At 38.6% G+C, this 15646-nt stretch overlaps 1 protein-coding gene across 1 annotated transcript in view; it reads right to left on the bottom strand.

The window, feature by feature from the left end:
• Cdh2 (cadherin 2) overlaps window positions 1–15646 on the bottom strand; it is a 209504-nt gene that overhangs the window by 173855 nt on the left and 20003 nt on the right. Inside the window, exon 2 of the mRNA XM_078030212.1 lies at window positions 7301–7412. Coding sequence (XP_077886338.1) covers window positions 7301–7412 — 112 coding nt within the window. The remainder of the gene's footprint in view (window positions 1–7300; window positions 7413–15646) is intronic.

Genomic DNA, 15646 nt, shown 5'->3' with positions numbered 1-15646 from the left:
AGGAGATCCAAAGGGAGGGAGGGGGGAGGGGAGGGCCTGGGAAAGTACCAGGGAATTAAATCTATGAAATTCTGCTATTTCCCTATATGAAGAGACCACAATTAATCGATGTTATATATAATCATGGTGCACCACTTAAAACAATAATAATAGAAGAGAGATAAGTAGAGTAGACCAAGAAGATTGGGGGACGGAGGAGAGAAGTGAGAGGAAAGACACTGGGAATGAGATTGGTCAAATTTTGTTACTTATATGCACATTTGAATAGGTCATGATGAATACCACTATTAGGATGATTACAATCCACCAATAAAAAATTTAAAGAAAACAATATGCTGAAATCCTAACCATCAACGTGATAACACTAGGAGGAGGAGCCTTTGGGAAATCAAGGTCATGAGGTCTTTATCCTTAGGCATGGAATTTGTGTCCTCACAACAGAGGCTCCAGAGAGCTTCCCTGCCCCTTCTGTGATGTGAAGCTGCAGGGAGAAGATGGCTTCAGAGAGGAAGCAGATCCTCATCAGACCCCAAGTCACCAAACCTGTCAGCTCTTCGATCTTGAACTTCCCAATCCTTAAAACCGTGGGAAACGAATTTCTGTAACCCCATCTGTGGTATTTTATTTTGCTATATTAGCTTAAAAATCTAAGGCAACAATTTACAGACAGAAGAAAGTATTTTCAAAACATATAGCTGATAAAGACTTTGTATTCAGGATAGATAGATAGATAGATAGATAGATAGATAGGTAGATAGATAGATAGATAAAAGCTTCTTTGGACTCAGAAATAAAAAGATAAGCAATTAAGCTTAAAAACAGAAAATGGATTTGAACAGACATTTCTCAAAAAAAAAAAAAGATACACAAAGGATACTTAGGACAAAATACTCAACATCATCAGCCACTAGGGAAATGCCAACCAAAACCATAAATGAGGTACCACTTCACACCCACTAGGATAGTCACAGTCAAAATAAATGTGAAATAGCACCTGCTGGCAAATGTGGAGAAACTGGAATGCTTGACCATTGCTAGGGAGAATACTAAATGGTTCAGGTGTTGTGAAAAGCAATCTGCTAGGTCCTCAAAAAGTTAAATACAGAATTACTATACAACCTCTCAATTCAAAAACAGATACTCAAAAAAAATACCTAAATACATATATTGTATGGGCATGTTCATGTCAACACTATTCTCAATAGGCAAAAGGTGAAAACATTGCAAATATCCATCAACAGATGAATGGAGAAAGGATTATATATATATAAAACTTATTTATATGGTATCTGAATGATCATTCATCGATGAAAAGAAGTGAGGTACCCATACAAAGTAGACCATGGATGAACCTCTGAAGCATTATGCTAAGTGAAAGAAGCCGGGCACCAAAGGACTGTGGAGCTGGAAGGGAGACCAGGGAGAAAGAGCTTAACGGAGAAAGGACGTTCCTTTGATATAAAGGCAATGGATTTGGACACAGTTGGTAGTTGGGCAACATTATCAATGTACTAAATGCCACCATATTGCTCACTTTAAAATGGTGAATTTTATGTCATGTGAATTTCACTTTGATAAAGTACTTGTTAAAATTCAGCATCCAGCCCCTTCTCCTACCTCCATTGCTACCACCTTGGTCCACATCACCACCTCCTCTCACCTGGATTACTACCAGCCTCCTCATTGTTCTTCCCTTCTTCTCTTGTCTCATTAGTCTTTTTTCAACACAACAGCAAGAAAGATCCTGTTTGGAAACTAAGATCATGTTCCTCCTCTGCTGAAAGCCCTCCACAACTCTTTACCTCTTTCTTGTCAAAGCCAAAGTCCTTGGAAACCAAAGGAAGGAACCAGGTGCTCTGAACTCAACCTTGTCCTTTTCCTTTCTCTGCCCTGGTCAACCAGGCTCATTGCTGCTCTGGGCTACTCTTCAACATTCTTGAAGTATAAGAATACTATACCTTTTTATTTTGCCTCAGGGCCCTTGCACTTGCTGTTTGTTCTGTTTTTAATGCTCCTCCCTAGATAGCTACAGCTCTTGGACCAACACCAACATCATTATCCCTAATGCAACATTGTCTCATCCGACCATCCTATTGAAATTGTAGAAGAATACATTTTCCTTATTTCCTTTCTTAGCTTTATTTATTACCATCCAACACACAATGCATTATACTTATTTTTCATATTTATTTTTGACTCCCCTTAGGTGTTGATCAGAGAACCTAAAAGGACAGAGAGTAAGGATCTTTTAAGGACAGTCTTTAAAGCACGTGGGTACCTGCTTGCCAGTGTTTCTAAGTATGGTAGATGTAGAACCATGAATAGCTCTCTTTTAACACATGTTTCCTGGTTGCATGCTTTTAAAGGAGCAAACCACAGCTCCTCCCAGTCCCTGAAAGGTAGGAACAACTTCAAAAAGATCTTAAAAAGAAGTGACCACTCAAACTGGCCTTTGCAGCAGTGCATTAAGAAACCTGGACCTAAAACACATCCAAACAAATAGAAAAACTTTCCCGTATTAAATAAAGTCCAAATGATCATAATAAAAATAAGGATGAAAGTCCTTGGTTCTTTTATTGATCTTATTATATAGTTAACTCTTCTTAAAGCAATAACAACAACAACAAAAACCTTTTGCATATGATAAGGTTTTTAAAATGTCAAATGCTGAGAGTATATATACCTGGATGCATTTCCTTTGTGCCTCCTTAGGAGTTTGTCATCAATATCCTAGAGAGCAATCTCCCTATTTAGTACCATTTCCCACCATCAATTGGAAATCAGTAAAGTGCAGGGGCCTGCCTGGCTTTATGATCAAGATGTTTATAAAACCTACCTTTCAAATATTGTAAACTATTTACATAGTCAATAGCAACAAACACTTATCAAAAAAATATAAACCAAAACCCATGGCTTCATGAAGATTCATACAAGCTTCTTTCCCGATTTAGTAATATTTGCCATATAAAAATATTCATATTATTAAGAAATGGTGCAGCTGTACAGTCGTATCATCCTACTAAAGTAATAAAAACTGTTTCAGTACTGTTTTCTGAAGATGCTGGGCTGCAGCTCCTACGTTAATGCAGTCAGGCCTCAATCAGTAAGCAAACTAATCTAAATCAAATTCCCTCTAGTTGAAAATAATCATCATGTGCTGCCCAGAGGTGGTGACTATGAATGGATGACTGAAAATATTCATGGTAATTGCCAGTTGCTATTTATGCTGACCAGATTTGGAGGAGTTTACTTAGTATCTGAGCATGCAGACCACCAATGCTAAACATGTAGGAGCATCACTCAACCAGCACACTCAAAGCAGCCTGAGATCTTCTCTGCAATGTCACAGTGTGGTGGTTATTTCTCAGTGTCAGATACGCTGCTGGGGACAGAATGGAAATTTATGATTGCAGTTATTTTATTTCCAAATAACCTGCTACCATATCTAGCCTAGTGGAGTCTAAGTTAAATATTAAGGACTAAGCAATCACTTCCAAAGCCCTAGATTTTTTTTCTATTTATTAGCAGGCAGGTGCAAAATACTATGAGTGAAAACAACTTAAAGTTGTTTTTTGTTTTGTTTTATTTAATTATAGGGGTTGTTGTTTACTTGATAGTCCCCAACTCCCAAATATATGTGGCAACATGCGAGTCAGGGTGTTAAAAGGGGAAGAAGGGCCAGCTCTTTCTACGGGACACCTAGGCTTTTAGGCTAACTCCCATCAGCCTTCACCTTTCTCTGTGTTATACATCATAATGGTTTTTATCATCGCCATCATCAGAACTAGATTAGGTATCAGGAAACCTGAGTTCTAATTCCAGTCTGTAGCTAACAATCTAAAGAGCTATATAATCATGGGGAAAGCCTATAATCTCTCTGAGCTCTAATTTGCTTGTCTATAAAATGAGGGGGTTGGCAATAAATGCTTTAAAAACAGAATAGAAAAAGGCAAGGCAAAAATGACTACCTAAGCACAACAGAATTGATCCCAACTTATAAAGGTAAACAGATGAGATGCCATAGGATAAAACAGGAATGCATCTTTCCAAAAGAGAAAGAGAGAAGTGAAAAAAAAAAACATTATGACATCACATGGAGATGAAGATGCTCAAAAGAACTGACATATTTTAGTCCTATGAACATAGGACTAAAACTGTCAACTGTCAACTGTCAACCTCTATATTTCCTTTGACCTAGTAACTCTACTTCTGAACACAAATTGCCAATGAAAATATCCCTAAAGAAAAATCAAAGTTCTCTAAAAAGAATCTCCATAGCAGCACTATACATATGAGGGGAAAATTGGAAACAACCTGTATGTTCAAAAATAGAGACACAGTGAAGCGAAATCTGGTTTTGCTAACAAAATAGAACACGGGCCTCTATGGCCATTTTTTTTTTTAAAGGCTGGACTATCTTCAAACAGCAGAAGTATTCATGTGATATAACAGGAGATGGAAAGGTGGGTCACAAAATGCATTCACTGTCTTTGTGATTTCCCCCCAAAAAACACAGGTGAAAATCAGAGGAGAACCTAGAGGGATACAACTAGTTCTTCCGGTTTGTTATTTCTATAAAATTCATTACAACAGCAAAAAATTCAAAGGGCACCAGGAGGACAAATGCCCTCTGAACTAGTGTTCTGTATGCACTTTTCAGGCTTCTTCTATGTCATTTTCCTAACATGACTAACATCACCTTATACCTTCACCTGAAGTTTCATTTTTCCAAGTACTTTCAAAAGGATTGCTACTTGCTTGGAAAATGATCAGAATCCATGCATACACATCAAAATAATAAACTTCCGCACAGATGTATCCTGTGAAACCATACCATATGGATTGGTGGGCCTTTGTTCTCTTCTCCCCAAATGTCATTAAGGGGGAATGAAAGGAAACAGCAAGAGTTAGGAGGCATATTTACAAAAAGAGAAAAAAGAAAAGAAAAATTCAAGGTAAAAAATGACTCTAAAGTCAACCTTAATAGGGCTGAATATGCCATGAAGTGAATGCCTTGGAAAACTGTCATGTACCTCTTATTCTTTCCTTAAACACTATAGGTCACTAACCCAAGGACAAAAGTAATCACTGTGGTTGACTTGGCAATATATCTTTCTGCTACAGTGTATATAGGTAAATGACTTACAGAATTCATAGATATAATTATAGCATGGTATTCAGTTTTAGGGTACAGAGACAGCTTTGGATTATCATCCCTCTGAAAACTTCAAAAAAATATATATAAAACTTTAATAAAACCTAAAATCATTTTTAACTCACAGTTCTCCAAAAGAAGCCTTAACTGGTGACAACAGTCTTGGAAAGAGAAATAGTGATGTTCCCCAGAGCTGAAGTAAATTTTCTTCCTTTCAAAGTTTTTTTTTTTTCTCCTACTAATCAATATTCTTAAACAGAATGTTTTAAGCTTTAAGACACTGGTGTCCTCTAACATCTTCTGAGAATGACTAAAAAAAGTAATGGTGTGTCATCTGGAAATGCTACCATACAATCATACACACGTCTTACAGTGATGGCTAGAGCTCAAGTCAAAAGTATTTTTAATCCATCACATTTACAACTTCAGCAAAACTCTTAAGTTTCTAGGTTATACTAAATAGATACTGGCAAGAAGCTATGCCTGCTTTCTACTGTCACAAGCAACGCCTAAAACTTAGAATGTAAGCTATCACGTTCAAAACTATTCAAAAGTCAAAATTAATCTAAGTCAATGGTTTCTAGTGATAGACCATACGTTTATTTGTAATCAACAAATTATAAGCTTTTAGAAAATGGAATTACTCTCTCAAAAATGAATCCCAAATGTGTATTGCAAAATGCAACAGACTACATTGAATATTTTTCATCTGCCTGAATTATTCCATAGAATCATATTAATATATTTTGCAATTCAAACACTATTTACACATCCTATAGGTTCTAGGAGGCCTCCTTATAATTTACAAAATTAAAGAAAATGACAAGCAGGAAGAACCTCAAGATTCACATTAAATGAAACAAACTTTACACACTGTGATTTGAATTAAACCACCATCATGTGGATCGTTACCCAAGAGATAAGATAGCAATTCCATGTTTAGACAGACTAACTCAAACATTCACTCATTAAAATACCATGTAATGAGGCAGTGACAGGAGGCGGCCTTTAAGAAAATTAAAAACCAACTTCAGAGAGATCACATAGGTGTGAGCCCATCATGATGTAAACAGAAATTAAAATAAAATGTAAGTTCCTCCAAAGAACTTCAGTGGCTAAGAGGCCATTTGCAATGCAAAGTCCTCTGTCTACTGCATTCTTAAGAATTGTACCACTAAGATTTGTCAGTGCTATGGAGACACTTCAATTAAGGCTATGTGGTAGAGCTCTGTGTAAATTAATTAGTTGAGGTTACACAGACTTTCTAAATGAGGCTCTCTAAAACAGCCTCAGAGATATGCAAGATTTGCAAGGAATTAAAATTTAAATACAACTTACTAATCAATTCTTCTTGCTTTCACATTTCAATGACATTTGGTGCAATGATAAATAAGTCCATGAAAATACTACTAACCAAAATTTTATTTGCTTTCAATTGGAGCTAAAGGAAGGGACTTTCAATTTTACTTCTGATACTCAAGTTTTATTCCAGATTTTATCTAGACTTGTTGGCAAGAGTTTTCATATGATAACTATAATGAACTGGATCCATATTTACACGGAAAATGAGTCTATATTTGAAATTCACATATGCTACAACTAAATTAGCTATCTAGTAATTTCTATAAACAATGTCATAACAAAAATACAGATTTCATGCTCCTGCACTGAGACATTACTTTTCAAATTTGTTTATTACAATTCAGCTGAATAATAAAGTTTGACATGTTTTATTAAAGATAATATTATAATAACTTCCTTTCTTTAATTCAAAATACTAAGAAGATGTTTGCTGCAAATAATTTTGAAAGCTATCGGAACCAAATGTCTGATTAAATATTTTTCTTCAAAACAAGCAAAATCTATGCAGAAAATTTGTAAGAAGGTTGCATAATGGATCTTACTGTAAACTGAAAAAGGAAGAAATCTGAAATTTTCAAGATACCAGGAGCCTTCTAATTATGTACATAAGAGATACATGAGCTCTTCTGTAATCCTAAAATAAAGTCCCTACAGTCTCATTATAGTGATTGTGAAAAAATTCATACTTGTTATACAGTGGAGATGATTCAGACATTTTTTAATGGCTAATTTGTTTCAAGAGCATGGACAGTGTATGTACAAATATATCTTTTGAGATTGTACCATTGAGAAGAGGTTGTCCTTCATGCACATCCTTCGATAAGACGGCACTGTAAACATCTTCAGGAAATCCAGTCTTGCATAATGCGATTTCACCAGAAGCCTCTACAGATGCCTGCAACAGAAGAAAAAAAAGAAATGTTGCTACCTCCTTCAACTGAGAAACAGTCCACTTGGCATCCAGCCTCATTTTTTTCAACTATCTTGTACAAACAGCCCCTTTGTTTCTGAAGGGTTACAATTAGAATGTAGAGGGCAAAGGGTTAATCTTTTTGATAACTGGAGTAGAAGAAACAAATCCCACTTGTCTAGTCCAGTCAAATCTAAATAATACACATTCCAGGTTCTTCTAAGGACTGACCATTTCCATTAAAATGGCCATTGTGACTGAAGAACTAGCAAGTGGGAGTGGAGTTGGGGGAGGGCCAAAGAGCCTGGGGGCCCCACATATCCCCACTTCTAACTGAAATTCTCATGAAAAAAAAATGTGTACATTCAAGAATGCAGGTTTTTAAATCCTCATCTAATTCTCAATGAAGTCTGTTTCAACATGCCCCCTTCATTAAAAAACAAAATTATACTAGACTTACTGCAGGATATAGGTTATGATACATACCAAGTCAAACCAAACAATCAAAAGTTTATGTTCTTCTAGTTTGAAGGACAAGGTCCTATCAAGCAATATCTATTATAAATAAAGATCAGTGCACTGGTGTTTCTCTTTTCACACTTGAAATTAGAAAGTTACCAAGAATCTCTTGCCACCATACGCAATCTCCCTGCACTTAAAACTGCATTTCACCATGTGCTATTGTACTAACCCTCCAAGTCACTATTTCTGGCCCTACTAACTGGAGCACAGGACAATGTGCTTCAGCAGAACTCCAGAATCATTTACATTAATTACAGGAAGGACTTCCCTGCAATGATGGAGTTCCAAACACTGGAGGAGAAGAGCACATGAAGTGGCCTCATAGGCAGCACTACAAACAGTGCACTGCATCGAAAATTGACAAAAAGAAAGGGAAGCCTCAGAAACAGAGATAACTCAGAACAGGTGTGTGGATGAAGCCGTACAGTACAGCTTCATAATTAAAGGAACACTGGGATTATACATGTGAAGTTTTGCAAATATGTCACAAAAAAAATCCAAACTATTCTCATAGTTAAATTGTTCTTTTCCAACCTGAAAAAATAAAGACAATCAATTTCAACTGTATTAAAGATCATACAATAGTGGAAAATGAGGCACTAGATCAGATCCATCAAATTCGTGGGCAGATTTTAGTCTGTTAATGTGCAAGCGTAGATTATAAAAAGTGAAGGATACAGAGAAACCAATCCCCACACACAGGAGTAAGCAGAAACTGGTATAGCCCCTTCAGTACAATTTGGCAAATTTCAGTGACCATGATCGTGGGTGTATCCTACATGGTAGGCAAACTCCTAGGGAAACTCTCTGGTGAGCACTCCAGGAGACACGTGCAGGATGTTCAACACCAGGAACCTAAATGTCTATCACCAGGAGAGTGTGCTAATACATTTTCACAAAGACAAAAACATGGAATATCCAAAAACATTCAAATTGAAGAATTGGGGCTACATTTATCCACAGGGCTACCTCTCAAAAACAAACCAAATCTAAACAAACAAAAAAGTTCCTTTAAAAGTTCTGGGTAAAACTGAAAGAGCAATTTAATTATAAACCAACCTAGGAATGCCTATTGTTTTTAGTAAGTTCAAAAGCCTATTTCTGTGACATTCCAAATTCAAACTGAAGACCAAGTATGCAGCGTAGGAATCTTGCCAAAAAGTAAAAAGTATGATTAATGATTCTGTTTATATAAAATTTAAACACAAAAGATAATAAAATGTTATGGACACATACACATGTAGAAAGAATATAAATACACACAAGACAGTGATCATGGCTACCCCTGGGAAGGGAAAAATAGAGAAAACATCAGAAGGATTCTACAGATAGCTTTAAATTTACCTGTAATAATTCATTTCTTTTCAAAAAAGAATCTGAAGCAAACAAGGTAAAGTGTGAAGGTCTACATAGGCACAGGGTTATAAATCATATTACTCTGTATATGTCTTATTTGTTCTCTATATTTCGTCACGAAAAAGAAAATATTAGGAAACAATTGAGGAGTAACAGGTGAGGCTTCCCGTGCCATCAAGTTGGGGACATGACCAGACATGATCACCAGCCTGGCACAGAGCAGGCACTCAATAAGGGAAAGTTTTGCACTTAGCTGACCAACACAAATCCAATAAAGGGAACGCCCCCAGTTTGCCACATTACATTCACAGATGGGTTGTAAAACTGTGTTCTACTGCCATATTAGGGGTCTGCCTCTTCTCTAGCAGGGTACTCCCAAAGAGGAAAGATATGCCAAGGCCTAGCCCAAGGAAGTAGGTGACAGCAGAGCTGGGCAGGGCAGACTGCCCGAAGCAAACAACGGCAGGCAAACTGCAAAGAGGGGTCACATTTCAACCTGGGCATGAGATTGGGACAGCCTGCTGTTTTATAGGGAAGCATTGAGATCAATGAAACGTAAAGACTAAAAGGAAGACCTGAAGCTTCCCTTCAACCACAGGATTGGCATCTATCTAGCTTCCCAGCAGATCTGCCCCGAGGAAGGAATTAGCAGCAAGGGGACTCTGGTCCAAACCCACAGGAAGGGGATTTCCAGCCTCAGAAAGAGCATCAGGAATAAGGTGGATGTTCACTTCTGATGCTCAATATCCCCCTACTTTCATAAAAAGGAATTTCTATCAACATGTTACCTGCTACCTATCCTCTCTGCGCTCATTTTCCTCACAATACAAAAGGATACCTACCTGCCTAGGTTGACCATGAGAACTACCAAAACAATATTTGTAGAATACATCTCTAACAAATCTTATCTACTCACCATAAAGACCCATGGAGGCTCTGTACTACTTTGAGATTTTGATAATCATTTTATGTAGCCAAAGACTTTTCTTAATTCTTCTTCCTCAAAACAAAACAAAAATGGATCCACAAGATAATATGCTATTATTCAGTCTCCACTGAAGCATTAAAATATTTACTTCTCTCCACTATTTTTTTATAGTATCTCTTCTTAGTTTCCCAGTCCAAAGTAACAAAACTAATATGTTCAACAAACAGGAAGAACTCAAATAAATAAACTCTTAAGAGTAGAGGTACTGAAAAAAAAAAAAACTGGAGATACGGAAAGCTCACTTTACGCCAACCATTGTGCTAGTAAATCCATATCTCATTTAATTCTCCCAGCCTGAGGCTGGGACTGGTACTAGGTCTGAGATTGGCAAGGAATCACAGAGCTGGTAAGCAGAATCTATCCAGGAATGTTAAATCCCCTCTCGAAGCTTCTGATGATAATTGGCTTTGCAATACAGAAAGGTTCTTGAGGCAAACCAATAGCTACAGTTCAAATACTCTACAATAGTAGTTCTCAACTGGGAAGGGGAGTCGACCCCAGGGAACATCTGGCAGTATCTAAACACATTCTTGGGTATGTGCTTTGGAATGGGGTGCTAACTGGTTTCTGCTGGGTGGAAATCAAGGATGCCGCCGACCTTTATACCATTCCCAAGACAAGATCCACAACAAAGAAGAATCCAGCCTAACATATCAATACAGCCAAGGTTAAGGAATACTGTATACAGTGACTTAAGGAAAAGGAGCATTCATTTCACCGTTTAACAAGCTGCATAGGTGAGAAGCTCACTATTTCTTCAAATAGCCCATAAAATTCTTGCTGGGACACCCTCCTTTCCCAAAAGCCAAAACTCAGCCCCTGTGGTTTATTCCAACATTAACTGATCAACTCTGCCAGGCCCAGGATGCAGCTCTAGAAATTGAAAAAAAGAGGAAATCTCTCCCCTCAGCAAGTTCACAGTGGATATAAAGAAGAGGTTGTAAATAACACACATTTCCCTATATCCGAGCAGCTGGTCACCTAGCTTTTGCTGTAAACATAATAAATAGTATCTCCTATTTTCTATAAAGCAGTAAATATTTTAGGCTTTGCAGGCCATGGGGATCCCTATTGAAAGTGCCCAGCTTTACTACTGAAATGCAAAAGCAGCGTTAGACAACCAGAAAACACGTGCGCATGGCCATGTTCGCTCCAATAAAATTTTATTTAAGAGCACTGGAACTTGAATTTCACTTAATTGCGAAGTGTCAAAATTGTTTTTTTTTTCCTCCTTTTTTTGAAATACCATTTGAACATTTAAAAATGTGAAAATCATTCTTGACCATACCAAAACAGGCCATAGGACTAGAGGTTACAGATTCTTGGAATAGTATAAATTTTATACAACGTTGCAATCTCACTTAATTCTCACAAGAGTCCCCTAAGGAGGGAAAAATCATCAGCATTTTACAAATGAGCCAATAGGTTCCCACACACAGCCAGATACCCTCACATCCAAGAAGAGGAAGAGGAAGGACTCTGTAGTCTTTCAAAGTACAACAAATAATTAGGATTCTCTCCAGAAACATACTAAATGTCCATGCCACAGCAAAACGAATAAGACCCAGCCCCTGTCCTTATGGAGATCAGGCTGAATGAGGTGGTGGTTATAAGAAGGGCCCAGGGAAGAGGGTCAGGGCACCCCAAGCAGAGCCCTGGTGTAGCAAGGTGGGGGAGGAGGTGGGGGCAGGAAAGCCATACCAGGCACTCACTGCTTAAGTTAAAATGAGGCAGCAAGAAACAGGATAGCGCCCGGGAATTATAATGAGTTCAGTGTCGCTGGAGTCCAAGAAGCAAGGCAGGAAGTCAAGAGTTGAAGCTGGAGAGTTAGATGGGGTTAGGTGGTAGATGGCTGGGGGCTTGGGGTTATTCCCCTGGTTATGGGGAGAGGAAAAGAAACCAGGAGAGTACAGACAGATTGTATTCAAGAGAGAATCCTCTGAGTGCTTTGTGGGAAACAGGGTGGGTGACAAGTGACAGCCAGGAGACAGCTTAGGACACAGACTTAAATCAGGGCAGGGGCTGCAGGGACGGAGAAGGGGCAGATTTTTATCAATATGCAGACAATGAAAATCAATAGGGCTTAGAGCAGGGAGTCGCAGTGGGAGGGAGGGAGGAAATGATGTCCTCCCCCCTATTTCCAGCTGAGTGACTGTGAACAAACTAGAAAAGATAATCGCCAAATTATAATGCCAGGAACAAAGTGCTAAAGAAGCAGAAAGAAGGGGATGATAAATCTGCCCGTGGAAGTCAAAGGAGACTCCATTGCTAAAGTGACATTTAGGCCCTGACTTTAGAGATGATTAAAAATTTGCCAGGAGAAAGAAGAGGAAGTTGAAAAGAGTGTCCCAGGCAAAAAGGTACAGCAGAACAAAGCCCCTGTTGATTTATGTGGAGCTTGCTGTTCACCAGAACAACACCCATGTTGCCGCTTCATTCGCTGCTGATTTGGGGTCTCTAGGAACAATGATTTTCATTTAACCCTTGGAAATTTGACCTCAATAATTACTAATTCTAGCCTTTTTTTTTTTTTAAGTTCTTCCTCCCAGCTTTCTGCATCATGAAACTCTAATGAGACACTCTAGTGTCTTCATAAAACTGCAACTCAGATACTGAAGACTGGGTATACCATGTGCCAGACGTGACACTTCCGACAGACTCAGAGCTGTATGCTGAGCGCCTGCCTGAGAAGGGACAGTGGAGTGTTTGAGGCTTGGACTTCTAATATTTCCCACTGCCTGATGCTGAATGCCAGCCATCAGTACTGTCCATGAGACCCTGGAAAAGCCATGCTTCCCCCCAACTGTACAGGTGTAAGAAAGATAGCACTTAGGCATAGGGCAGCTATGAGGATTCATGAGTTAACACGTGTAAAGCTCTCAGAAGAGTGCCTGGCGCCAGGTCATTCAAAGTATCAGCTATGAGTCACAGTGGTCCCAATACCATTAGGACACCAAGGATCTGGCTTGTGGTATGTCTGTCACGTACCCTAGCACACCACTGGGGACATTTGTTTAAGATACAGATTCTTGGAACCCAAGACTCACTACCAAAGAATCTCAAGGAATGTGGTAGATAAGCCTGAACATTTAACAAGTGTCCTTGTGCGTGCGGGAACACACATCCAGCTCTCATCTCCACCTCCAGAAAACTTTCTAAACTCCAGAGACAGCGCTCCAACATTTCAGATCCAGTCTTCAAGTCTTAATAACTTGGCAACAAAATGGAATAAAGAAAAAATGACTTACTGGGCACAGTGGCACATACTTGTAATCCCAGCAACTAGGGAGGCTGGGGCAGGAGGATTGCAAGTTCAAGTCCAGTCTCAGCAATTTAGTGAGACCTTGTCTCATGATTTTAAAAAAAACAACAAAAACAAAAAAGGGCTGGGAATGCAATTCAGTGGTTAAGTGTCCCTGGATTCACTCCCCACTACTCATTCTGTCCATTCTGTTACTGGAAAAGGATGCCTTTTGATTGTGTGGTTTTGTTCTTAACGGGGACATCACCCCATCATTGCCCATCCTTAAAGTGATTCATCCTTAAAATGACAAGCAGTGGGTAAGTCCTCGCAGACTACCAGGGCGAAATTCCTGCTGGTCAGAGGATCTGAACTCATTTAGTGCCGCTCCCTGCTCTTACACAATCAGCTCACCTATCTTGAGTTTCAATTTCCTCTTAACAAGTATTTGCTCTACTCTTCCCGGGCTGAAGATCGACCTCCTTGTCTAAAAAGGCAGGAGTGTAATAGGAGTTGAGGAGTTCTGCTTGCCTGTGGGTATTAGTCTCTCTAGTTCTGAACTTGGCAGTGACATGGTTTTTTTGTTCTTGTTAAATTTTTTTTTTTCATACTGCCTCGATCCTGTGAGCTTTCAAGCCCTGAGTCCATGACTTTTTTAGGTTCCTGTTATGATTATTCTTTGTTATACTCCTCCTTGGTCACTGGATCTTGCTTCCCAGTTTCCTCCAAGTCACTCCTAAATCCAACCTCTTAAATACTCCATGTGAAGCCCACAATGGACTGGCTCTTCAGTCCGCCTGCCTCTCCACTTTCTTCTTGATCAAGATCGTTTATGACTATTGGCTAAAAAAAATGTCAGCCCACACCCAAAGAGAATCATTATCTTTTCTTTCTAGTCGGGATGACTGCTTAACTAAAGCCTAAACTATGTTATCACACCTCTTCATCCATCACAGGTTTTCCAAAAAGCATCCTTCTCTTCTTTTTTCCCTATCAGATATTCTATGGGCATAATCTAATAACAAGTAGATTATCCTGCAGCAGATGATCAAATGCAGGCAACAAAGCTGAAGCCAATTTCAATGTGTTTGCTGTCCCTTCCTCTTTATGAAAAGAAAGGCAGTTCTATGGGCACAGAGTTAAGACTGAGAGGTGTGCGGCAAACCTGCTTAGGTTTAAATTCAGGCCCCTGCCCATGACCTGTATGACCTTGACAAGCTATATAACATTATCTATGCCTGGGCTTATTCCTCTACAATAAGAATAATAACAAATAATAGTTAAAAGTGCAAACTTTGCACAAAGTCCTAAGTTCAATCCCCAACACCACACAAACACACACACAAAAAAGGTGCAGGCTTTGTAGGATTATTGTAAAGAGTATAAAGGGCTTAAAAATAATTCCTGATTCACTGCAAAACAAGGGATAACTATTATCATGTTTTTGCTACTGTTTTTGTTGTGGAGTCCTTATCTCTTTGCTTTGTAAGTACCTGAGAAATATTTTAAAAGAAAAAAGGTAGGGGGACTGGGAGTGTATGTAGCTTAGTGGTAGAGCAATGCTTAGCATGAAAAAGCTCTGGGTTCAATCCCTAGTAGCCCAAACAAAACAAAACGAAAAGCAGGAAGATTATAAAGAAATCAAGTTCAAAGGGGGAAAGTAAAAAAATCAGTTCACAAACCTGAATAAAAAAAAGCACAAGTGAAATTCTTTTGATAATATGTGATTTGTGGGTTAAAGTTGGGGGGCGGCAAAGGGAGGGGAAATGACCATGGCAGTACTTTTATTGTGCAGGGATGTCTTCCAGATGATGTAGGCAAATGTAAACAATTAAGGAAGGCACTGTTAAAGTGGTTAGTTGGGTGCATGGCAACAGAATAATGGAACTTTTCAAGACCAATTCCGCATGACTAATTTTTTATTTTTTAATCCAATTTATCATCATAAAATTGCACTTGCCGAATTCTCTACATTTCACAGGATTCCATCCATGATGTTGGAGGTTGTGCTAAGAAGATTATTCAAGAGCTCCTGTCACTCTTTAAAGATTTCCTCTGTGTCAGTAATGCCATTGATGACACTTTGAATTTCATATCCCTGAAAACACGCTT

The sequence above is a fragment of the Ictidomys tridecemlineatus genome, chromosome 13 (assembly GCF_052094955.1).
Source record: "Ictidomys tridecemlineatus isolate mIctTri1 chromosome 13, mIctTri1.hap1, whole genome shotgun sequence".
NCBI lineage: Eukaryota > Metazoa > Chordata > Mammalia > Rodentia > Sciuridae > Ictidomys > Ictidomys tridecemlineatus.
The sequence above is the reverse complement of the archived record's forward strand: the minus strand, read 5'-3'. Positions and strand labels throughout refer to the sequence as shown.